General features: G+C 47.8%; 1 protein-coding gene across 5 annotated transcripts in view; it reads left to right on the top strand.

Moving 5' to 3' along the window:
* LOC106728931 overlaps window positions 1-26,365 on the top strand; it is a 44,832-nt gene that overhangs the window by 13,399 nt on the left and 5,068 nt on the right. For 2 of the 5 annotated variants that reach the window (XR_004320635.1, XR_004320636.1), the window contains 4 exons: window positions 5,344-5,423; window positions 5,802-6,670; window positions 11,438-11,712; window positions 12,333-13,831. Coding sequence is in view for 2 of the 5 variants with exons in the window: in XM_032481897.1 (XP_032337788.1) it covers window positions 14,882-14,969; window positions 21,351-21,746 (484 nt within the window). In the remaining 3 variants the exon portion in view is untranslated. Of the gene's footprint in view, window positions 1-5,343; window positions 5,424-5,801; window positions 6,671-11,437; window positions 11,713-12,332; window positions 13,832-14,881; window positions 14,970-21,350; window positions 23,209-26,365 lie in introns of those variants that run through there. The other 3 variants (XR_004320637.1, XM_032481897.1, XM_032481904.1) reach the window with 3 other exon arrangements.

A 26,365-nucleotide genomic window follows, 5' to 3' on the forward strand; every position in this document is an offset into this window, starting at 1 on the left:
TACCATATGATATCACTTATATGTGGAATCTAAAAAATAGTACAAATGAACTTATTTGCAGAACAGAAACAGACTCACAGACATAGAAAACAAACTTACGGTTACCAAAGGGGAAAGGGGGCCAGGAGGGATAAATTGGGAGTATGGGATTAATAGATGCATACTACCATATATAAAATAGATGAACAACAAGGATTTACTGTCTATTACAGGGAACTATATTCATATCTTATAATAAATGATAATGGAAAAGAATTTTTAAAAGAATATAGATACATACATATATATTTATAATGAGATCACTTTGCTGTACACCTAAAACATGACGTTGTGAATCAGCTATACTTCAATTAAAAAAAAATCTTTTTAGGTACAGCTAAGGCTCTCCATCTCCATGGAGGACTCACTTTCCCTTCCCTCCTTGGGGTCAGCACTTCTCTTGATCATTCCATCAGGGGCCCTTTACCTGCATCCATGGATGGGATTTAGTAGATTGGTAGACTGCTGAATTGTATGTGAAATTACGTATGCACATCTTTTTCACACACATCACAGCTATTTAGGAGATCCTCTCAACTCCATCTTCTCGTGGTCTCCACTGCTACCACTGGTCAGAGCAGCATTATCTGCACTTGGACCATCTACTCCCTTTGACAGCTTCAGACATTTGAGTATTAGTCAGATCTTGTTACCCCTTTGCTCAAATCCTACTAAAGGCTCCTGATTTAACTCAGAATAAAAATCAAAGTCCTCACAGACCATGAGGCCCTAAGTGATGTGTGTCCCCCCAGCTCGTTCTCTGCCTCTCCGACCTTGTTTCCCACTGAGACTGCGCCTCTCCCTCTCTCCAGTCCAGCCACACTGCTCTTCTCACTCTTCCTCAGGCACACCAGCGTGGCTGTGCCCTCAGGCTGTGCTCTCTGGCTGCTACGCTCTTTTCTCCAGATACCCACATGGGGAAGCCTCTTACATTCTTCTGTTCTTTGCTAACATTTCACTTTTCAATGAGGATAACCTGGCATAAGCTATTTAAAAATAGAACCTCATACCTACCAACCACTCTCTTACCCTGCTTGAATTTTTCTTTTTCCATAGCAGATTATATATTTACTTACTTATTTACATTCATTATTTATTGCCTATCTCTTCCGGCTAGAATGTAAGCTCCATAAGAGTAGGAATTTTTGTCTATTTTTGCCCACTGATGTTTCTTTAGTCCCTGCAATAGTACCCAGCTCCATGAATATTTGTTCAGTGACTAAATAAATAAGTAGATAACTGAATATGAACATTTCTTGCTGGAAAGTCCAGAACTTTTCATCAGATTTTCAAAAAATGTCTATGACACAAAATAGAATAGGAACCATTGACGTAATAAATCATCAAAAAGTTTGCTGGAAATTTTTTGCCGGCCAGGTAGCCTGCTTAATGAATCAGAGGGTCATGAGAGATTTTCTCTTTCTCCAACTTGTATTTCCCTGGAGAGCTACTGCTAGCAGTTACTGGGACCTCTAACCCCAGGGCTGGTGGTGAGTCTCCCTGGATCCAGCCCTGGTCTGACCAAGGTGGAGAGCCAAGTGGGGCATTGGTGAAGAGTGTGGGCAGGATATCTGGCAGTGGGCCCGTTCCAGAGAAGCTGTAATTTTCTTTACTCCTTCTGTGTCTGGGGGGAGAGGGGCAGAGGTCGAATGTGGCCACAGCCTCCTGAACTTCCTTGGGGGAGCTAGGCAAGAAGCCCAGACCAACAGAAGCCACTTCCTGCCTTCCAAGCTCCAAGTCTAGGCAAGGAACAAGACCAGGAAATCTCATAGGAGCCTCAACCAGGGAGACAAGACATTGGCCTGTGATGCAGAGAGAGATAATAGGGGAGTGGGGGGAACCTGGAAAGCAAAAAGATACCGAAGGCCATCTGGAGGTGATAATGGGAGTGAATTGGAGGTGAGTCAGCCAGCTCTCAGAGCAGTTAAAAGACCAGTGGGTAATTGTGGGTGCAGCCAGCGGGTCACATACAGAAAATGAGGAACAAGTGGTTAATTGGGCCCACAAGCCCAGGATCCTGCCTGTAATTAGCAAATTGCAGGGCTTTGATATTTGCTTTGGTAACAACTTGTGTAGTAAATTGCAGGGAGGAAAACTGCACCCCCAGCCTGGGAGGTGACCCTGTGCTCTATGCTCCCCTAAACCATTTTCTCACAAACACTTATAGGCAGTGCGCACATGGCTATAACCCTAGCATTGAGAGGAGGGGCTATATACCTTTTTTGCAGGGTGACAATAGCCTGTGACACTTTTCTGTGTTTCGCTTTACCTCTTGCTTAAGTTTTTGCCAACTCAGGACTGAAGCTGAGCCTTGCCTCCTGGTGTTCACACCCTGATTCCTGTGTTTCCTTAAGCCACAGCCCCTGGCACAGAGCTCCTCTGACCAGGGATATAAACTAGGAGTGGCCATAGGGAATTTCCATGCAGGTACCCTAGTAGGGGATGGGGAGAGACAAGGAGTTCTGTTGCAGTATTGTTGAAATTTTGTCCATGTGGATGGCCTATGCTGGTCCCTGATCAGAGACTGGCCTTCACTGATTTCAGATCTGCATTTACCTCTGCAAGCTTCTGTGAAGTTCTAACTAAAGTGAAGACCAAAAGTATAGGAAAATTTGATTGGGATTTTTGTGGTAAAACTGCATCAGTTGCCACAGATGCAGAGACTGGTGAGCATAGGTAATCAATCAATATGTGAAAGTATCAGGAGATACGGGTTTGAATTTGGACTCTCTACTGACTCTTTGTTGGGTCTAATTGAGTTATTTAAATACATGTGTATCATCTCTGTCATTTATTGGTCTGTTTTTACTGACTGATTTTTCCCTTGGTTCTGGGTGACCGTGTTCCTGCTCCTTTATATGTCTAGTAATTTTTTATTAGATGGTAGACATTGTCAAGCTATATCATTAAGTATTTGGACTTTGCTGACTGGCATTTAATTAGTTTGTTAGACTTTGTTTGACTGGCAGTTAATTTACTCATGAAATGGTTTGGTTCCTTTGAGTCCTGTCTTTGAGCTTTGCTGTAACAGAGTCCAGAGTAACCTTCACTCCAGGAATGGTTCAGCCACTTGACTCAAATGTGACTCCTCTGGGTTCTCCATTGAATGCCCCAGGGGATCACCAAGGATTCTCCACTTTGACTGGTGCACAACCATTTCCCCACCTTGTGAGAGCTCTGGGTTGTTCAGCCTACTACTCCCTTACTACTCATTTCTTTTGCCTGGTCTTGTGGAGTTTCACTTTATACATACATGGACTAGTACTCGAAAGACTCAAGAGCCTGTCTCAGCAGACTTACGGTGCTCTTTGTCTGTGTGCCGCCCCTCCTTTCTGGAATTGTGATCCGCAACTGCTATCTACCTGAGTTTCCCTAATCTCTGGTCTCTGTCTTCTCTGCTTAGCAAAGCTTCCAGGCTGAGCTTGTGATTTCCACAAGGGAATTGCCTCCAAGCACAAATCCAGGGTTATTTTAAGGCTCACCTCATTGGTCCTTTCTCTTGAGGATCACAGTTTTGCACTGCCTCTTTCCCAGTGTCTGAAAGCAGTTGTAATTTTATCAAGACAATAAATTGATGTCTTCTTGAGTTAAAAAGAACTTGTTTTCCCAGTGCAAAAACAGAGCATAATAGTATTTTCTTCAAAAGTTAGTTAGAATACCTAAAATACATAATCAATCTGAAAGCATATAAAATGATGTATAAAATAAGCAATTAAACAAAGTAAGAACAGTTAATAAACACTAGTTCTATCCTTGTTTTCCTTTGATACCAATAGTATAAATGGGTTTAGTGTTTTCATGAAATTGTAGCATTTTAGAGCTGCAAGGGATTTACTTCAGAGATGGTGAGTTGATCCAAATGCCTCATTTTACAGATGAACAGATCGAGGCTTAAAGAGGGGAAGTGATTTTCCCAAGACCTCATGGCTAGTGAGCAGAAGAATGAGACTGGCACTTAGGTGTCCTGGCTTCCAGTCTATGAGGCGTCCATTCATTTAGCCTACATTTAGTGAATATTTACTAAATTCAGAGCACTCAACTAACTACTAGATTGCTTCTGTATAATGTCCTGGTTTGCAGAAGTATTTTGAAATTGATTTTAGAACGTGATAGTAGGGTCAATAAGTTAGCATGTAATTTTAGGCTTCTCAGGAGTGGGTAGATCTGACTGGCATCAACTGAAGCAGCCTCCATTGTCCACTGCAGAAATGTGAAATGCTGCCAGCAGCCTGCTTCCTTGGGATTTTCATTATGGTGCTTCAGACATATGGACATGTGAGGGAATTGCTGTGGTTTGATGGCTCTGTCAGCCACAGTTAGTAGGGAAATTAAGGGTTTACCCTGCATGCCACTGTGCCAGGGACTTAATGCAAAGATGGATAATAAAACTTCAAGGAAAGAGATCAGTAATTTGCAAAATGTGAAAAGAGCCCCACATAGGTATCAGGAGGCCTGGGCTCTAGACCTAGTTTGTTACTTCTCTTCTCTGGGCCTAGACTTTCCTAACTATACAATGAGTGCCGTAGACTGGATGACCTACAGCGTCCATTCCAGCTGCGGGAATCTCTACATCTGGAGCGCTACATCGAGCTATCTTTAGTGATGTGCCCGATACAGCCGGGGAGTGGTGAGGGGTGGGAGCTGAGCATGGCGGATGTGGGAAGGCGTTCTAAACCAAAGGGGCAGCGTGAGCGTATGAGACGATTGGCTCATACTATAAAATTTCAAAACATTATATAGAACTCCACTCTTCTCTCAGAACAATGCTCAGAGTTTTATAGACTCTGGTTTGCAAAACAATGGTAAAGTGGGCTAGTAGTTGATGAGATGGGAAATGTTGATCAGGAGGAGATCACAGAAAGCCTTAAACACTGGCTTAAGGGTTAGTGATTTATTCTGTAGGTTGTGGGGAATGATTGAAATTTCATGGGCAAAGGCTTATATGATTAGATCTGGGTTTCAGCTTTCTGGTTATGGTAAGGAGGATGGACTGGAGGGGGTTGAGACAGAAGGATGAGCCTGGAAGCTGACACAATAGCCCAGGTGTCAAAGGATGAAAGGATGAAGGACGAAAGAATGAGGAGAGTAAATGGTGGAAGAGCACTGAGGATGAAGACGTCTGGGACTCGTCTGCTGACACACGTGGGGGTGAGGGAGGAGCCCACGTTGCTTCAGTGTTCCAGCCCATGGGAGAAGTGGGTGGTGACTGGAGAGCCACCTCAGAGCCTGAGCAAAAGTAGAAAGGGGCTTAGGAAATAGACAAATCTGAGTGTCCATTTGATTCATTCTGAGTTTCTTCCACAGTAAAATAAGGATGAGTGCACCTATTCCTCGGAGTTTTCTAAGGACTGATGGATTCATATGTCTGACAGTGCCTAGGACATGTAAGTCCATCCATCCATCCATCCATTGGTTACATCTGTGCAAATATGGAGGGAAATAATTAGGACCAGAGCAAACATTTCAAGCTCATTTTGAGTAAACAGATCATGGCCGAGGTGGGGTCTTTGTGGGGTTGGACCATTCCACCACTCCCAGACACCAGGACGGACCACAGTTCAAGGCCAGGAAGTTGTTTTTTGGCAACAACAGGTTCCTTTCTTTCCCTTCCTTTCATTACCAACACCCTACTGCAGTCCACTTCTAGGTCTCTAATTCTAATGTAGTTACTTGACAAAAAAAAAAAAAAAAAAAAAAAAAAAAGGAAGCAGGAACACAAACATCAAACTGGTTCATGTATTTCCTTGTTGGCCTCCTCTAAGAACACACCTGTGCCAGGCACCTGCCCGTAGCTGTGTAAGAGACTGTTACTTGGGCTCTTCTCCATAACTGGCCAGTAACATCAGGATTGAAGCCCACGCGGTCACCTTGCCTTGGGGGATGCCGTCTTCGCCCACAGTGCCCCGTGTCACCTGAGATCACCCGCAGCTCTTCTGTGAGGTGAGCAACACCAGGCACTCTTCCTCGGGCTCCTGAGCCTCGCTCAAGTCACACCTTGCTCAAATCAGCCAAACCCTCCCGCACTGGCGTCCTCCCTTTTTCTCGGTTTCCAAAGGAGCCGTGCCCTGAGCAGGCAAAAGCCTTCACTCAGCGCTTTCACCAGGACTGCCGCGCTGCGTGTGGAGCTGTCCGCCAGCGCAGCAGAGCGGAAGCGGGGCGGGGAGCGCTGTCGGGAGAGCAGGGACTTCAGCGGTGCCAGATCCCTCCTTTCCCAGTTCCGTCTCTGCCCTAGGTCACAAATCCCCCAACAGGGCAGCTCCAGCTACACTTCTCGGATTTAGAGAAAGCCTGCAGGCTCTTACTTCCCTCTTTTGCTTCTGACCCAAACTGGATGTTGTATTTTACCATTCCCAACCACTGAAGGGTTGGGTCTGAGTCCCTTCGCCTTGAATCTGAGTTTGCTTGTGACTGCTTTGTACAAGTGGCCTGGCAGAAGTGACCCTTTGTGACTCCAAAGCTAGGTCATAAAAAGCCAGGGAGCTTCCACCTTGTTTCCTGGAGACTTTTGTTTTCTGATCAACAGTCCCTGCTGAACTCAGCCTTGCGACCGTGCCCACCCGTGAACCTGACGTGTAAGCGAAGCCATCTCAGACCCATCAGACCAGCCCATCCGCCAAACGAATTCCTCCAGGTAATTGTAGTTACACGTGGAACAGAATTGCTCAGCCAAGCCCTGCCCAGGTTCCTGAACCACAAAAACTGTCAGATAGAATACAGTGGTGGTTTTAATCTACTAAATTTGGGGATGGTTTGACACGCAGCAATAGATAACCAGAATGCTAAGTGTAAATAGAAGAAACTTTGCTGATGGCTTTTGATAAATTTAGGCTGATTTCATGTGATTTATGCCATCCACCTGTTCCTGACCACGATAATTCCATTTTGCTGAAAACTTGGATGAGGTTACCTCTGAACTAAGCCAGAACTTCACCTGGGTTCACGAACAGCATCCTGAACTGCTGCAGAGCTTTCAAGTACCCTGACTCTGGTTTGGTTGTCAGTTAACGTCCACTCTCCCCATGCCAGCACAGCCCCACACTCTGCCTTAATCCAGAAGATCTGCAGAGACGGCCACAAATTGGAAGTGTGTGGCTGCAAAAGCTGTTTTCTGTGCATCCAAGTAAATGACATTGACACATTTTCTCAGCATCTTCACATACAGAGAGGGTAGCTTCCCATTTCTTGGATTGCACCTGGCTTCACACGTGTAGTGCAGGATTTCCACATGGCTGTTTTTCTCCCGTTACCAGCATTCCTCTCCTTAAATCCCAGAGACCTTGATTTGGGGTAGGTTCCCAGTTTCCCTAGTGGGGTGAGTGTGGCAGTAGGGATGGGCTGTATTCCCATGGTCAAGTGACATGCTTATGTGTGCCCTTCTCACAGTGTGCTCACAGGACAGGCATGGACCTGGAGTTGGAAGGATGTGGGTTCAGACCTGAGCTCCAGCCGATGCTCGCTATGTGACCTTAGACAAGCTACTTAGTCTCTTTCAGTCTTAGTTTTCTCATGAGTCAAAAGGATACAGTTTTCACCAATTTTACAGGAAATAGGAAGCTGTCTTACTTGGGGTTTGGCCAGAAGCTTGACCGTGAGAGGAGGCTGTGAGTGTAAATGCTGTATTTGGTAGGTGGGGAGGGGCGAGGAGCGCAGGCAGAGGCGAGGGCAGAGGATGGGGAAAGGAAGGCAACCAGTCAGGGGTTCATTATCAAGCCGGTCACCACTGCGGGTGACTGCAGCTTCATTCCAACAGAGACGGTGTTGGAAAAGTGTAAAACACATGCCCTGAAAATCATTCTCCCCGGGGGGCGAGGGAGCTGGGGTATTTCAACACCAACTCCACTCAGTCTGCTGGCTGAAGGCTGTCCCCCACGGGGGCTAATTTCCCAGAGAGAGCCAGTGTCCAAGCTCAACTGGACTGCTCCGTTCTCGAAAAAGCCCTCAGGCCCAGAGACACAGATCCTGGAAGCTGGAAGTTTTCTGGAGCATACTGAAGCGATGAAGTCAGAAGGCCATAGGCAGTGCTATGATAGCATCAGTTAGAGAAGACTGAACGCGATGTGTGTGAAAGGCTGGAGTCCAGCAGGCCCCCCACACACGCCAGCTCGTTTCTCTTCTTCCCTTTCCTGATCTCCTTGGCCCACAGTGTCTTCTGTCTTCTCCTATCCTTACTGAGTGCCCAGGTCATTTGGAACTTCATTCATACTGTCTTACCCACCCGTAGCTTGTCCCTCAGATAAACAGTATGTGCATCAAGGGGCAGCTCCGCCCACTTCTTACACTTTGTTGCGTCTCCCCTAGTACCCAGCTTAGTAAGAAATACTAAGATGCTAAGTAGTGAATACTAGTCACATCACAGGGCAGACCACCTTGGCTGATAATGGGAAGGGCTTGTACAGGTCTGGTGGGGTGAGATTTGTAACAGTGACCTGACATATATAAAGTGATACTAACACAAGGGGCAATTCGTAATCCAGTGGCTTGTTCCTCTTTTGTTTGTGGTACCTCGATCATGAGGTTCAGGGGCAATAGTATGTGGAGGAGACAATGACTCTCAAAGTAAAGAAGAAAGAATATATTCTGGAAAAACAGTTTTCTAGTCCTGCTTTACTTTCTCCAATTATTGGGAAACAAATCCCCTGTTATCCTCCTCTTGGTTTGTGTGCAATACTTGTATTTAGACATTGGCGTTGGCCATGCAGTGTGTCAGTTTTGGGAGCAATGAACCATTTACTGCAGGCACTTTCTAATGATTTGTATGTTAATTTTCATAATAACTCTCTGGAGGAGAATTTGTTCTTTCCATTTTATAGATGAGAAAATTAAGGTACAGAGAGATACTGGGCAAGCTGCCCAAGGGCACACAGCTATTAAGTGGCAGAACCAGGATTTAACCAGCTTGCCTGTTCCAGTGGCCGTAATAATGAACACATGTACCACTTTGTCCTAGACTACTTGGGGACCAACATTGTGTTTGTGTCCTAAATCATTTTTCCCTTCCAGCTCCGAGGTTCAATAAAGCAAATTCTTACCCATGGTCACTTGGCAACTGGTACTGATAAGTCTAATATTGCTTTCTGTGTACTTTCTCTTGTATTGCTCATATGTCCGTTGTGATCAGAAGTTCACCAAAGTGCTTACCTGGATGGAGAGTGATTTCCCAGGATCATATTTGCTCTGAAGGATCTGATTCTTGGGGAGCAGAGGATGTAGGTAAGGGAGTCAGAGCCTCAGTGGGGAGTCAGGAGTCATGGGTTCCCATGTAGCTGGAGCCTCCCTGAGGGGATGATGAGATGGTCTGAGCTCAAGGTAAGGTGACCAACTGTCACGGTGTGTCCAGGACTGAGGGATTACATGGGACATGGGAGTTTTAGTGCTAAAACTAGGACCATCCTGGGGAAGTCAAGATGACTGGTCACCCTGACTCACATGCCAAAGTACTAAATGAGGAATTCGTTTTAACCAGAAAACAAGAAGGAAGAGCTCTACAGATTTTCAAGGTGCTAAGAAGAAAGCTTTCTAGATGTACCTCAAAGATCAAGTTTCTGAGGCTTAATGAGAAAGCTGTAGTGGAAAGAAATTTGAAATAGAAGACGCAGAGTCCTATCTATGAACTTGATACTGTGTGGCATAGGACATTATTCTAACCTCTCTGAGCCTCCACTTGCTCACCGGAGAAATGGAGAAGAGGGCCTCATCCTGTTTTAGTCACTGGGCCTATGGCTGCCATCAGCAATGACATATGGAGCTGAAAAGTTACTCATTTTCAGACACTTGCCACATTCCTTAATAGTCATATTGAGCCACAGAGAACAATCACAATGGAAAACAGTAAGTTCAGGTCATCTTGATGAGCAAATGGGAGGTCAGCCCTGTGGGGAAATCTAACATCTCTACACACAACTCTAATTTCACATAGAAAGTCATAGGATCCTGTCAGCTGGTAGATGAATCACACTCACCTGGTATCTGAGAATGTATCAATCCCTTGCAGGGTCTCCAAGATCCAAGATGCCCGGAAACTACATATTGATTAAAATGAAATAGGCAAGTCATTAGAACTCTCAGTCCCAAGAATCTGTAATGATTGGCTTGTCTCTTCCTCTCTGCCTCCCTCTGACATTGTTCCTGTGACCTAGACTCTGCTGTCACCTGCAGCCCACCTCCCTCTTTGCAGGGCACAGTGGCCCTATTTATTACTTAAGTGCCATGCATCGGCTGTGCTTCCTTCCTTGGGCTAATCTCTGCTGTGGTCTCGGCTCAAGTTAAGACTTGGCTCCTGACCCAGCCTCTCCCATCTGCTTTTTCCAGAATCACATCTATGGATGTGAAGCCTTGGAAGTTGGGGTCACATGATTTGGGTTTTACTAGATTTGTGTGTATCTGAGTCTCCTCTTTTGTGGGGTCCAGGGATTTGGCTGCTAAATGACTTGGAGAAGGTTGGAATGACTCTTGGGCAGCACACCGTGGGGCCTCCAGATTAGCAGCTCTTAAACATCTGCACGCACGACGTTTAATCACCTAATGTGCATGTGAAACTGTCGTTTCCCAGCTGATCCCCCAGCAGTTCTGATCCAGTCCATCACAAGAACATGAGATTAGTATTATTATTATTATTGCTGTATAGCTGATTTACAGTGTTGTGTTTCAGGTGTACAGCAAGGTGGTTCAGTTATACATACATATATATATATTCTTTTTCAGATTCTTTTCCATTATAGGTTATTACAAGATATTGAATATAGTTCCCTGTGAATATTGAATATGTGCTATATAGTAGGTCCTTGTTGCTTCTGACACACATGTTCTGTGAGTTACACGTTATAGAACTGTTGCTGGGAATTGAGGTGCTTTAGTGAAAGAGATATTCGGGCTAAGCTAGAAATATGTTATTACAAACTTTTACAGACTGAGGGTGTGATATTTAAAAAATAATTTAGCCTTTGGCGCTTTGCCTCGGGATGCTGTTGCTGACTGAGATAGTCATTGTTGAGAACTGAAACAAGTTTTGGGAATGTTTTTCATTCTCTGATTGTTGGATATTGGTGAAATGGAAAATTGACCCAAGATCTTGGACACCTTTGTGATTGTTATCTCCCCTCTCCTCCTGACATTCAGGAAAGTGAGGTGCAGAGATTACTGTACCCATTTTATAGATGGAGAGCGCGGCCAAGAAAAAACTCCATGACTGCATTATTTTCCTGTTTTTAAGCGTTTGTACGTACATTCCCTAGTTTGGCCCTCGCAGGAAATTCTGCAGGGAATATCATTGTCTCTGTTCTGCAGGGGAGGGAATCTAGGCTCCGAGAAGATACGGGACGCGCCCAGGTCACAGGGTGAATAAGTAGGGATGCCAGGACTGAACTTTCTGGTCTGGTTCCTGACATCATACTCTTTTCAGCACGTCCGGTGTCTCTTTAGAGGAGATGGCAGCACACCTGAGACTGGAGTCGAGAGTCTCCGAATATCGGGAAGCAGATGGTTTTTCCAGGCCTGTGGACACTTCCCCCAAGGTTTAAGATCCACTGTGACAGTTTTCTTGATCCTCCCTCACATCACTTCCTAAGCAGGGAAAAATGAAAAGGGACCAGTTCCCAGTGACTCGTCTCGGACTTCCAGGATCAAACAAGGACAGATGACAACTTAATGGAAAAGAAATGGAGATAAAAATAGGAGGTAAAACTGACAAATGGCCATGGATTCCCCCCGGCTGCATCCCTGCCTCCTGTCTACAGCTCTTTCTGTGTCTGGCACCTTTGTCTCACCCACTCCAGGGCACCCAGGGAGGCAGGGTGGTGAGCACGGACAGCTGTTGGGATTTATGGGGCTGGTGCAGCCCCTCTTCCCCTCCTCATGGTGGGGAGGGGAAGCCTGATCCATTTCCTCCTGGGTAAACATTTTCACAGGAAGCATTTATCAGATGGAGGGGAGGCAGCTCAGGGGTCTGGGATCAGTCAGCCAGGATCTGCTTCTCTCCACCTCTCCCTGGTGATGGCTGTGGCTTTTCTCCTGAACATTCACACTCTGTCTCTTGTTCTGGCTTCTCTTTACCAGCTGAGCTGAGGGAGAGGGGGCCCGATCCTGGGACACCCCAAGTCCACTCCACCCTTTAAAAAATTATAATTTTTTTAATTTTATTTTTTTGGGTGGAAGAGGTAATTTGGTTTATTTATGTATGTATTATTTATTTTTAACAGAGGTACAGGGGATTGAACCCAGGACCTTGTGCATTCTAAGCATGCGCTCTACCTACTGAGCAATACCCTCCCTTCTCCTCCCTCCTTTTTAATAAACAGGGTTTCTCTCAGCCTGGGTCCTGTCATGAAGCTGATTGCCCAGATCCTTCCAGAAGAAATGCTGATAAGGAAATGTCTGGAAAAGCCTCAAGCAGATAAAACTCCATTACTCCTCAGGTGCTGGGCTCTGCTGGCCTTGGACTCTGAAACCATCCCCCTTCCTCGGAGGGCGGACCCGCGACTTGCACTTGACTCTTCAGGTGGGGGAGGGCTGGCCATGCACCACTGATTCCAGGCCCTCTCCTGGATTTTCAGACTCTGGTTCCTTCAGCTTGCCTGCTTTTGCCTCATGGTGCTCACAACCTGTCATCTTTTCTTTTATGAGAACCAGTATGAAGTCGTAAAGAGCTGAATCTCAACTCCGCTGGCAAGTTACTGCATCTCCTGGTGCCCGGTTTCCTCATCTAGCATTTCTTTTTGTAAATTAACGGAGCACTGTCTCCGTCCTAGGCACTGGGCACGATGTTGGAGGAAAGTGTCACCTCCTTATAGGTTTGTGGTGAAGATTATATAAGGCGATTCAGTGCAACACCTAACAAGTGGTAGAATGAGTACTCATAGCTGTCAGCGAATACAGTTGTTCTCACTGTTGTTATTTCCATGTCTGTTGGAGAAGAGCGGGGTTTGAAAGGCCCTTGGTAGCCTCTGACCCTCGGGCCATCACAGAGAACCCTCTGCGCTTTCCACTGGGTCAGGGCTGCTGTCTTCCTAGACTTCTCTTTGGAACCACAGCCCATTCACTTACTCGGTATTTTAATCATTCAAAACAAAAATGCACGGAGTGTGTCCTTTGTGCTTCAAAGAGGAATTAGAAAGGCAGCAGCCACTAGGCTGGGGGTGTGTGTGCACAGAAGCCATCACGAGCTGCAGCTAAGTCAAAGATAGGAAGAAGCGAGGCTCCGGAAGGGCTGGTCAGTAGCACTCCTTCAGCGGAAGAGGAGGCAGTTTCCAGGTGGAGGTCTGAAGAAAGACTTCATGGAGGGGGTTCCATCTGGGCTCGGCTTTAAAGGAGGAGGAGATTGGTGAGTCCTGTAAAGATGGGAGCGTGCATGAGCTGTGAGACCTGTTCCCAAGGCAGAGGAAACCACTTCATCCTGAGAAGATGAAGCCTTTGGTCTCAGGGCTGTCAGTTAATTGTGAAGGCATTTTAAAACTTCCATTGGGTTGCCAATAACACTGGTGGGTCATTTCTTGATCACTTTTGGGTCAAAACTTCCATTGGATTGCCAATGATACTTACGGGTCATTTTTCACAAACATAATGTTGTTTGAATTTCACCAAACTGAGTGAGTCAGACAGAGCAAGAATTATGATGCCCACTTTCTGGATGAGGAAACTGTGACTCAGAGAGGCGAAGGGATTTGACTATTCCACGAAGGTGGCCAGTGGGAATGTGGTCACTGAACTCAGGTTTCTTGACTCCAAAGCCAGAGCACTTTTCGGGCATTCAGCTGCTACCTTCCTCCTGCTCCCCCATCCCACCTCTCTCAGGCTGGTTAAACTGGTCTTTGGAGGCAGAATAACTTTGAGCTAGTCCCTCAGCCTCAGCTGATGCTGCACCAGCACTTGCCAGGACTCTGCAAGAGCATCCTTAGAGGCCCCCCCTGCTCGCATCAGATGGCTTCCAGTCCATTTTCTCTAATTACATCTCCTGTGCAGAGCAACCTTTCTAAAGCCTGGATCTGGAAAACCTTCAGTCATTATCCTGCCCCTTACAGGACCAACCCACACTCTGTTACTCATTCTTCTAGGCCCTTCAGGATCCATCCTGCCCTCTGGGCCTCCTCAGACTCCTTCCTGGCTGGCTTCCTTTACGCTTCCTGTGTGTGAGATGCTCAATGTCGTGCAGTTCTCCAAATGCTCCAAGTAGTCCCCTCCTAGTTTTGTGCCTACATGGGCTCTGGAAGCCAGACTTCCTGCGTTTAGTACTCAGACCCACCATTTAAATAGCTGTGACTTTGAGAACAGTCTCCTCAATGGCACTATGCCTCAGCTTCCTTATCTATAAGATGAGGATAATAATGGTACCCATCATGTGAGGATGTCATGGAGACTCATTGACTTCATACATATGTAATGATTAGACCAAGGCGTGGTGCATAGTAGGTGCTTAATAGGTACTATTGTAGCTGTTCACTGTGCAGGAAACTTTTCCCAGGCTGGTGAGTTCCCTCCGCTGGGCTAGTTCTCTCAGGCTCCTTCCCATGTTGCCTCCTCCAGGAAGCCTGCCTTAACGGCCCGAGAGGAGTACCTCTCACCTGCTCTACTGTGCTCATCCTCCCACTGTAATTGCTGGCGTGAGTTGGCTTCCTCACCACAGTTACAGCTCCTTGAGGGAAAGTCTCGTTTTTGAGATCCGGGGCCACAGCTGAGTCACTGTGAAACTGAACATGCTCAGCATGGCCCTGACACACAGGAAGTCCTCGTGCCAGCCTGTGGAGGGAATGATCGGCATGTGGGACTGGGACTGAGGGCCTTGCTGGTGACACAGTCACTGACGTGTTGGGTGACTGACCAGAGACACCTCTCCACACCTTTGTTTCCCCAGAAACAGAATGGATGACTGGCCTCCCTGGTCTGACAGATGTCCCGAAGGTCACAGTACCTATAGGACCACACCGGTAACACCCTGGAAGGTACGACACGCTTTGGAAATGAAACAGTGAATGTCCTATCACAAAAACGTTAGCCTGTGAACCAGAGTGTATTTACCAAGAGGTCACAAAACTCCACAACAGGGCCCCTCCTCGCCCAGGCTCCTTCCAAGGCCCGGACTCCATGTTATACTTGGCACTTTGTATTCTTTTTCCTGCAGATAGTCCCCTAAACTGTACTAGCTTCAGGACCCCAAATCCCAGTGGTCTTAGAGTTCATCCCTCCCTGGTGAGTTCCCCATCTTTTCTGTCTCTGGGCAGAGTCAAGGAGGAGGACCCGGAGCGGGGCCCCTGTCACACTCTGCCCTCTCCTGGCTTCCCACACTCACCTGTACCTGGACTGCAGCTCTGGGAGTTGCCAGCATCCGTGCAGAGCCCCTCCCGTTGCCCACACCCACGTCTCCCTCCTCCCACGGGGCTTCTTAGGTCCTTAAAACCTCCCTGTGGGCTTGGCTGTGAACTCCACCCCACCCCTCCACATTCGGGCTGGCCTCTTAGAGTGCAGGCCTCCTTGGACTTTGGACATTCCAGCCCCTCCCTTCCAGGGCACGGCCTCCACCTCCATGAACCACAGCCCTGGTCAACATCCCCCACCCCAACCTTCACAGGCGGGCCGGCTGTCCCTTGATGAGTTCCCACTGCGGGTAGAGGGAGTGGGGGGATGGCAGGGCAGAGTTAGATGCATTCAAACCATTTCCTTCAGGAGGAAATGTCATTTTCATAAATACACTATTTGAAGGCTCCCTACCCACACCATACAGGGCACATTTCTCAATCCTGGTTGCCCTTTTGAGTGATTCAGAGAGCTTGAAAATATACTGGTGACCAAGGACCACTCCAGAGATTCTCTTCTAATTGGGGTGGGATGCAGCCCGGGTGCAAGGAATTTTTAAAGCTTCCCAGATGATTTTCACCTGTTGCCAAGATTGAGCATCACTGTTTTAGAGGCAGGAGGGTATAGCTCAAGTGGTAGAGCGCATGCCTAGCGTGCCTGAGGTACTGGGTTCAATCCCCAATACCTCCACTGAAAAATCAAATAAATAAATAAACTTAATTACCCCCTCCCCCGTTAAAAAAAAAAAAAAAGAATCACTGCTTTAGGGAACAAGCACGATCTGTCAATATGAAGGCAGACAGTGAGTTTGGGACAAAATGAGTTTGAGCGTGAGTAACATACATACCCACGCTTGCTAAACTTGCCTCCCTGATTTGACCTGCAAGAGACACACCGTGGTCTTCGGCTCCCTCCAGGCCCAAAGCTCTGTGTGGTGGGTGAGGCCACGCTGGCTCAGCCCATGCCCCAGCCCCAGGAGGGCAGGAGCTTTAAGGCAGAAGCAGGGATGTTTAGGGGAGTAGAGCCCAGTCTTCTTTACTTTGGCATGCCCCAGGCCTGAGTCAGAGGTCACGGGCTTGCTGGGAGCTCGGGACAAGGGCGCAGTGTTCGTCTTCCAGCCGAGCCCTGGGTGCCACCTCACACCTGCTCCTTCTCCTGGCTCCTCAGCTCCGAGAGTTGTACCATCATCGTCTGGGCCGCTTAGTTTCCACAGCTCACTCACCCTGGACTCTGATTCCACCTCCTTCCAAATCCAGTTGGTCACCACGTTCTCTGCACTGCTCCACGGTCATCATCTAGGTGCCCTTCTCCCCAGAGCCCCTTGCTGCTTCTACTAGAAGCCTCTGCTCTGGACTTCCTGTTTGTCTCTCTCCACATCAGATCAATGTTCCTGTCTTAGTGAGTCTCTCTCTCGCTCTCTCACACGCAGTCTGCAACTGATCTGAGAGCCATAACCTCCTGTGGTTTCCCTTGGCCTAGCCCAGTGGATCTTAAAGCATCCTCCGTGGACCATCAGCATCACCGGGGAACTTGTTAGAAGTATAAGTGCTTGGGCCCCGCCTGCAGACCCGCTGACTCAGCGCTCTGAGGGTGGGGCCCAGTAATCTGCTTTAAGCAGCCCTCCAGGCACTTCTGCTGTGTGGCCCTGACCATGCAGTCCAAGCTCCTGGGTGTGGCAGTCACGATCTCCCACACTCTAGTCCCAAGTTGATCTGTTTGTCCACTTCTCAACTCTTATATCTCTCATATCTTCCTGTGGGACTCTGCTCATACTGTTCCCTCCCTCGGAAAGCCTTTGACCACTTCCAAGTATCTAAATCCATTTCTCCTCCAAGATCCAGCTCAAACATCCTGTAATTTTGGCAGATCCCAAAGATTCCTCCTCCAGGAACATTCTTCCCTTCCCTGACCTCCACAGCATTATTTCTTTTCCTCCTCTCTCCCTCCCTCCCCTTTCTTTCTCTTTTTCTGAGTTTTACCTTTAAAGCAGGATTTCTTTGAATCATGATTATCAGAGTCACTCAAGGAACTTCAAAACATATATATGCCCAGGCCACACTCCAGAGAAATTAAATCAGAATTCCATGATGAAGCCTGTCATCATATATTTCAAAAGTTCCCCAGATAATTTTAATGTATACCTGAAATTAAGTCCCTCTTTCCTAAAATGACCAGAAGGAAAACCATGATAGGAAGAGAGGTGAATTCACAGTTCAGAGACCCAAATTCTGTTCAGTGCTCTGTCCCAACTGGCTGTTTAACTTTGAGCAGATCACGTGCCCTTTCTGAGCTTCTGTTTCCCAAATTGTTAAATGAGGCTTTATTTTAGATCAGTGGCTCCCAAAGTTGGTGGATGCCTGGATCCCATCCCTAGAGATTTCCATTTAATTGATATTAGGGTGGTGGGGCTGGATTCTACCTTGCAGCCAGGGTTGAGTACCACTCTCATAGATCTTGTCCAGGGGCCATGAAACTGGGTCTGATGGTTTACTTTTGGGAAGCAAGCATGCCTACCTCTTCAAATCCGTGGATTTCTCTGCCCCGGCTCCTATTAACCTTTCCTCCCCGAAGAATGAATGCACACCTGGTGTTGGTGATGGGGAATGAACACATGTCTGGTGTCAGTGATGAAAGGCACATGCGTTTCCTTGTCTGGTAGCAGGACAGCCAGGGACATTGGATCCTCCCGCAGGCGGACATGGTGGGTGTGTTTGGCCATCATGGCAGAAGGAAGATTAAGGATCAGATGAAAATCCTCACCAGAGGCCTGGCAGAGTGTCACTGAAGGGGCTTATTTTTCAGCAACCTCAAGGCCTTATGTGTCTCAGCTCCAAAAATCTTTGTCCCACCAGCACAGCCGGGAAGACAAGTTCCCCTTTACATCAGGTCACAGTTAAAGGCAGGTGTAAAAGGAGAACTCATAAGGAGCAAGAGACAGGATGCACCCAAGGCAGTTGAGGTCGAAACTGGATGAGAAGTCGGGCTCCAGCCTGAGGAAGGCAAAATGACCCAGCCTCGAGGGGAGGGGTGGAGGGGAGGAAACGGCCTGCTTATTTAAGGGGTGGGGGCGGGGAAGGGAAGTGAGTGCTTACATAAGCACCTCTCTGATGAAGGTGTTGCTGATCCCGGGAGATGCCCAGCAGTCATCCACAGTGGGCCCCTCTGTTTATCTGCACATCAGGCTGTTCCCCTGCAAAGGAAACCAGCCCAAGTGTGGGGGAACCCAGAGCAGGGACCTTCCACCTCAGGACCAGGAGAGTGGAAGAGTGAAGATGGGGGAGACACTCCCTGAGGTCTTCGTGCCCGCCCCCACCACCCCCACTTACAAGGAACCCTTTCTTACTCTGCTCTGTTTTTCCAGGCCCTTTCCCACAGTGATTCCCTCTCCTGAGAGATAGGCTGGTCCTGAGTCCTGCTGCTGCCAGAGGAGGGAGGGGCTGTGTTGTGCAGGAAGAGGCCTGAGTTGTTTTGTAGATGAGAAGACAGTCCTGGCAATGCGGTGTCTGGCCCAGGCCAGACCTGGGAGCCAGGGCAGAGGTCAGGCTGTCTGTCTGAGCTTGGAGCACTAGACCGTGCTTCCTGGTGACTTTACAGTCTAAGCTATTGAGGAAGAAAATGCACATGGAAAAGGAACTTTGTTTGGATCTCTGACGCTGGCTGGACCTGCTCTTCCTGCGGTGGGGGCCATAAGGATGTCACAGGGCAGTACGTGTGATGTGTTGTCCCCCACCCCCACCCCACCCCCTTCAAGGTGTCTGGTGAAGGCTGAGGAGGTTATTCCCTAAAGTTAAGACACCTGAGCTTGCTCCAGGCAAACTAAAAGTTTGGGGACTTGAATGTTGGTCAAATAGAGCTTTCTGGTCCCAAGGAGGGAGAGAAATCATAAAGGTCACCCACCCGGCAGGCTCAGCAGGGCTTTGGAAGCATCAACCCTCTGCAAGGCCATCATTTGCTTGCCTTACATAAAGATGGATCAGAGTGATCTGAATCCCACTTCCTTGGCAAGGGCTAGGGTGCGAGTGTGGAGGGGAGGGGGACTGTGAGCCACATCTGAGCTTTGGTGTGGCCCCAGCACTCCATGCAAATGGGAGAAGGCCTCGGGGGCATTTTTGGATCCCTATATTATAAAGTAGTTGGAGAACCCAAAGTTAGAAGGGAGCTTGGATCCATTTAGGATCTCTCTGCCTCCGATGGGCTGGCCTGCTGGTTTCCAGATGAGAAGACCGGGGCCCTGGAATGCATGGTGATTTGTTCTCCCCGGAGCTGTCCACAGTCAGGCCCAGAGCAAGCTTGCCACCCTCAGCCCCGGGCACTCTCCGTGGCTCCCTGCATCCTTCCTCCTCAAGACTTGACTCTGGACCCTTTGGCCTGCTCTGATATCCCTGCCCTCTGGGAGGGCCATCTCCAGCTGTGTGATTTTTGGCAAATCTCTTAACCACAGTGTCACTCAATCCAATGCAGTTGGGCAGCCAGGCATGACCCAGACTCCTGGGAACACAGCTGTGCCACCGATTAGCCCTTCTCTCCCAGCTCGTCCATGGCCTTGGAAAGAGGATCTGGTTGGGGAGAAAAGTTGGGGAGAGTTTGACCTGGCTTAGCAACACCCCATAAAGACTTGGCTTATGCAACCCCCCTGCCCCACCCCCACCCCCACCCAACCCTAGGAAGAATGTAAAGAAGAAACATCCTAAGTGGTGGGCCTTCACGAGATCTTCATTGGCTTCCTCCCACACTCATCCACAGGGTCGGTTTTAAGAAAAAAAAAGGGGGGGAGGGGTTTGGGCATATAGCTCAGTGGCAGGGTGTATGCTTAGCATGCAGTGAGGTCCTGGGTTCAGTCCCCAGTACCTCCATTAAATAAATAAATAAATAAATAAATAAATAAATAAATAAATAAATAAATAAATAAATAAATGTCTTTGAAAAAAAAGAAAGAAAGAAAGAAAAAAAAAAAAAACGAAAAGGAGGAAAAAGAATGAAAGGAGGCTAGATGTGGTGACTGCCTCCAGAGAGAATGGGCCAAGATGACTGCCAACTGCATCATTTAAGGCTGTCCCTGGAAATCCACAGAAGGACCTTCAGTTTAACATGTTTGGAAAAGGAGGAATGTTGTCCGAGGTCAAACAGCAGGGTGACAGTGGCAGGATCCAGAGATTCCCCAGCTCCTTCCTGCCTGTGGAGGGCTAAACTCCATCCTGTGGGCTGTTTGCGCAGGTGAAGATCAAGGGGGCATTTCTGATGGCAGCCTGCCGAGGGGAAGCATGGACCACATCCCTGCCTGGTACTGGGCTGATAATGAACTTCTCTGACTGATGGATTGCGCTACCTTGTGAGACCCTGTGGGAAGGCTAGGGGAAGCCCTCAGCCCTGAGATGTGGGTGCAATGCCAAGTCTCTTCAAGAGCCGCCTGAAGGGGGGCGACCAAGGAGGAGGGAGCATTCCCGTGGTTAGCTCTGTCACCTGAGGCTCCCTTGAGCATCTCAGAGACACCCCCTTTCAACAGTGGAGTTCAGGCAGGCAGGTGGGCAGAGCACCTGGGAACTGACAGGGCCACTGGGATGGCATTCATGCCTGGGAGAGGCCTGAAAGCCTATCGGAGAGAAAGGGCTGAGTCCGGTGAATGTGTGGAAGTGACGGGGCCATTCCGCTGGGTGGTCAGCATGGGGGCAGTTCCGGCAAGGGAGACAGGCCTCAGCTGTGGAGGAGGGGGCGCAGAGGGAAGACAGTAGCAGGCAGGGCTTCCCCTGCCCCGGCCCAACAAGTGACCAGTGCTGTCAGATCCTTGGAGCTTAGAGATAAGCAGGACAGGCTTAGCAGTCAGACAAGGTCCCAGCTTCCCCTCTTTCTGTTCTAGCTGTGTGAACGTGGGCAAATGACTTCACTCCTGTGAGCCTTAGTTTCCTTCTTAGTAGGATGCGGATTAGAATACCGTGCTCACAGCTCATCGTGAGAATTCAGAACCACCACACATGGCACATGTTTATCACAGGGCCTGCCGCTCAAAATACAGTGATTATTTTTCCTTTCAGGGATTGTTTCCAGACCCCCTGAAGCTGCTGGTTTACAGAATGGGAGTCTTTCTTGTGGCACCCAGGAGAGAGAGCACAGAGGGAGGGCAGAGGCTGGAGGGCCTTTCTGTGGGCCACCGCCTGCCTGTGCTGCTGTTTACTGTAGCTGGAGTACAGGGGCTGCGGCCCCCTCATCTCTTACAGATGAGTCCAGAGCACAAAGAGACCCTCCTCCTCCTTGGAGGTGGGCTAAAGATGAGGTCCCTCCATTCTCTGCTGTCTCATCCCCAAGTCCCTCTCACACTGTCACATTCCTTCAGGCTCCTCCCAGCTGGCCTCACAGTGTGGGAAGGGGCTCAGACGGCTAAAGGCAGGTCTGGCTCAGGCCTCGCCTGGCTGCGTGTGACCTCCCACTAGCCTCTGGGAGCTGCCAGGGTCTCAGCATCCCTGCCCGGAGCCAGTGTCCTCCGTGGGGATAGACCATTGCTGGATACCACCACGGTCCTCTGGCCTGATGTTTTGATGTGCACATCCTGGCTGGTAAGGAGGATTGGGGTCAGAAGGATTGAGGGAGGTGCAGGGCTAGTACTAGGAGTGTGTATGTGTGTGTGCATGTGTGTGTGTGTGTGTGTGTGTAGTGGGGGTGTGCGTAGAGATGGTGTGTGTGGCTCCCAAACACCTGGTGGGTCAGGACCTGCTGCCTCTACTTGCACTGCTCCTGTGAGGATGCCTTCGGGCTGAAGATGGCACCAGGGTCTGGTCACCAGGCTACAGTTAATTTAAAGGGGGTGGCGGGATCCATGGTAACCACGCTCTCAGTGGTTGTTTTTTAAGACAGGACTAAATCATGGGACCATTATGGTTGCATGAAAGCACTATGTTCTTTCTCATTTTAAGTCTTTGCTTCTCTCTGTGTGGAGCCCTATCCCCTCCCTCTTCTTTTGCTTCTTCCCCTCACTTTGCCTGTCTAATTTTATCCACTCATCACATCTTGGTCAGTTTTTCCAAGTTTGGACTCCAGAGTTGGACCAGATGGCCCAGGTCTATGCCTCTCAGCACCCTATACTTCCTCCAGGATTAATATTCACTATGTTACGTATTTTCTGTCTTCTTGAGTGGGCTGTAGACTTTCCCAAGGCAGGAAATGAATCTGTTTTAATCGCAAATCCAACTGCCTTAAATAATGAATATGTGTATTAGCTCTTGAAAATAAACATTCTCTCTCCATATATACATATATAACTGAATCACTATGCTGTACACCAGAAATTAACACAGCATTGTAAACCGACTATACTTCAATACAAAAATAAAATGCTACTAAATTAAAAAAAAGAAAAACATTCTAGAGGGTAGCCTCAACATCGCTTTAATTCAGTGACTTGGGCGTGTAACTGAGGATCTAGTTTCTATTGCTCCGTCTTCTCTGCCTTCTGCGTATCAGCTCCGTCCTAAGACAAGCCTCTATGCTGCTTACACAGTGTCTGTTAGAGCCCCCAGGAAACGAGCTTTCTTTCCATGGGCAGAGAAAGAAGGACAGTACAGATTGTTGCCTCCCGAACCATCAAATAAAAGTCCCGGGCTTTTGTCATTGAGTGATCTGAAGTCACATGCCTAGTCCTGAACCGTGGAGAGAGGAAGAGGATCACAATGACTGATTTTGATCCTGGAGCTAGGTTGGGGCCATTTGTACAAGACTGACGGTTATAAAGTAGGGGAAGGGTGTCCAGGAGATAAAGGACTGGTGGCAGGAAGATCCTGGAGAGAGCAAGTCCTAAAGGAGCTGGGTCCTGGACAAGCTGTTAGAGAAGAGCCTCAGACTCACGTGGACCGAGAGTGGAACCATTTCCATTCTTCTGAACTAGGGGAATTTGCAGCAAGGCAGGCGTTACTTTCACAATGAAAACCCAGTAGGGTCAAAGCTAGAATGCAGTGATCAAGGGGAAGACTGAATGGTGGGATGAGGCTGGAGATTCAGGGAGGGGCCAGATCGTGCAGAGCTTTGCAGGCCATTTTAAGATTTGAGAGATTGTGAGTAAGCAGAGCCTGTTTCCGCTGCTTCCCTTGAGAGAGCTATGAGGAAGGAGGCAGGCGCATCACCACTGCTGAAGCTTCCTTCTTTACTAAAAACAGTCTGGTTATAAGATGGTTGCTCACCTATCAAAAGCCCTTCTTGGTGACAACTGAAGATAAAATAGGGCGGCTGCCCAAATGTGTCTCCAGAATAATTGGCCAAGCCTTTGCTTTTCCAAGAAAAGCAATTGTTTAAGACTGTGCTCCTCAAACTGGGGTTCTTGGTCTCCTTTCGGGGCGGGGACCCTGCAAAATACATTAATTCACAGGATAAACTTGGTATATCTTCATGGGGTGTAAGGTCACTTTGTGGTAATTTGAAATATTTTTAGAGTAAAACAAAAACATATTATAGACTAGTGGGATCCAAATTCTGCATACATTTCTAAGATTAACCACAGGCCTTAGGGAATGTTTGGGCTTGAGTGCAGGTGGAGGGAGGGTGGAGGTGAGTGTATAGATAAACCTGGGCCCTTGCTGGCAAGCCTTTGGGGGTATGATTTCATTTTTTTTTTTTTTTTTCTGATTTGGGGTACTTGAGGGAGATATGAGAAACACTGGCTTCAAATGGCAGGGCCACCAATGCCTGTGCTTCAGGGCTGGGTGCCAACATCACTCCTTTATGATCCCTTAATATCACAGAGCCAGGTGGGGGGACAAGGCAAGTCCTCCCCCCACCACATATAACAAGAGCCTTCAGGGACTTGGCAAGGAAGGCGCCTTGGATTTATCCAAGACAGAAGAATATGCGTTAGAGTGAACTCTGCTTGAACGAGTTACCTTGAAGTGAGGTAGGTGCCCAAGTCTGCAGAATCACATCTGTGATGCCACCTGAACTCTTGGCTGTGACCCAAGGACAAAGCAGGGGTGGGGATGGGGCGCAGGCACGTCATAAACACTCTGCCTGTCATCCGCCTCCATGTGGTAAAGGTTATATTTGCTTGAAGTCATTGCCTTTGGTCTTTTCTTTCTCTCTCTCTTCTTTTCCAAGAATCTCAGTTCTTGGCAGCCTGGTTCCCCTCTCCCAGACCCCTCGCTGCCATCTGCATTTCTGTTGGACTGTAGTTGCTAAGCTTTTCGTCTTTGTGGTTTTTCTCTGACTGTCCAGTCAGATCAGGAGGGAAGTGTCTATTTGTGAGTTTTGGTCCTCGAGGGCTCTAAGGATGTGTAAGGATTTGGAATTCTTTGTCTCTCTTTTTTTTTTTTATGAAGAACTTTCTCCGTTCTTCCATGGGTATTTCTCAAATGATCAAGTCCTGCAGGTGACAAACCTCTTGATATCTTTGAGTATTTGAAATTTCCTGTGTGTGCCTGAGGAATGGCCTTCCCGGGAACGTGTTCTTGAAGTTCTTCAGGGTGGCCTCCCTCCCACAAAGTGAGACCTGTTCTACATGGGCCCCTGAGAGGAAGGAAATGTCAGGCAGGTGGAGTTATGAGAATTATAAGGAGGAAACAGTCAAAATGTCACTCTATAACTAATTCAAGTGTAATTGAAATTTAATAATGTACAGCAACCCGTTTTGCATTTATATCCCATCTTTCATCCGACTGTGGAAAATATTAAGCTTTTCAGTCCTCTGGTCTGGTTTTTGGGAAGAGTCCCGTCTGTGTTTTGTTTTGTTTTTTCCTCCTCCCCAACGCCAAGAAAGAGTAACTGACTTACTCAAGTTTGCACAATAGCTCCTCAGATTTGAGAGAAGTTGGTGTTGGTGTTATTTTCAGGCCCTGGGGACAGGAGACGGGGTTGGAAAACAAAGATGGCTTTTCTCTGGCCGAATGGTCATCCAATGAAATCCCTTCCTGATGGGCCAGCCCGATCAGGTGAGCACACTGATTTAGTTTAAAAAAAAAATATGAAAACAAAACAAGCCCAGTGTGACCTGTCCTTCTCACAAAGTGCCTGGTGCGAGGCGAGGGTGTGGCTTGGCCTTTGGCATCCGGGACCTCTGACTGGTGGTTTAGGAATTGGTCTGCTTTATTTTGTGAATACTGCCCAGCACTTGGAAGAATATATTTCAGGGTTTGAGGGAGGTCTTTGAAGGTGATGGTGTCCGAGCCTGGGGGTAACGTAAGTGCATGAGCAACGTCTATGAAGATGGGGTGGGGCGTGTTGTATTTTATGATCCAATCTGTCTTCTTCCCAATTAAACTGTGTCTGGGGAATAAATGACACGCTTCTGGAAGCTAAACTTAGATCAGTTATGAATCTTGCTTGACAACATTTATGGAGATTTTGATCTCCCTATGTGTCTGTTTATGTATTTATAATTTATATCTCACTTATTCCACTTGCGATTTTAGGATTCCTATAATACATATTTGAAATGAAAATCAAAGATCAAAAACAACAGAAAAGGAGAAGGAAGAATGTACTTCAAGTTGCAAATGATACAGTCGTTAGGATTGGCAGTAGCTTTAACTGTGTTAGCTAGAAAGCAACTGTATTGATTTCTGAAATAAATTTATGTCAAAGATCTGTATACAAGGTACTTTGAAAACTGTAATGACTATATTTTTAGCTGCACTTTTGCAACAGGTGCAGCTGTGTCTGTGTATCAGCGGGGTGTGTGTAGGGGGACTGGGACATCTCGGCAGACCCTCCCAGGAATCCCTTCTGTCCTCTGTCTCTCTGTGAGGACGGGGTGGTTAGGGTGGTTGGATGCAGGCAGGTGTCTCCATACAGTTGTGGGTTGCAGGCAATAAAAATGGCTTCAGAAGACAGAGGAGCAGAACCAGTCTTGATTACCTCCCGGTGTCCAGGCAGCAGGTGCTGGTGGGCAGTCCCTTTGGGGCTCAGCTGCTGGATGGACAACCTCTGACTCTTCTTTCCAGCATCACTGTGCTTGGGACAAAAATCCCAGGATTGAGTCCAAGTGGCAAAGCATGGGTCATGTGATAACTCCTTATTGGGGGATGTCAAGGAATTTTGACAGCCTCACCAAAACTGCATACAAGGAGGGCAG

This window comes from Camelus ferus, chromosome 1, assembly GCF_009834535.1.
Source record: "Camelus ferus isolate YT-003-E chromosome 1, BCGSAC_Cfer_1.0, whole genome shotgun sequence".
Lineage (NCBI taxonomy): Eukaryota > Metazoa > Chordata > Mammalia > Artiodactyla > Camelidae > Camelus > Camelus ferus.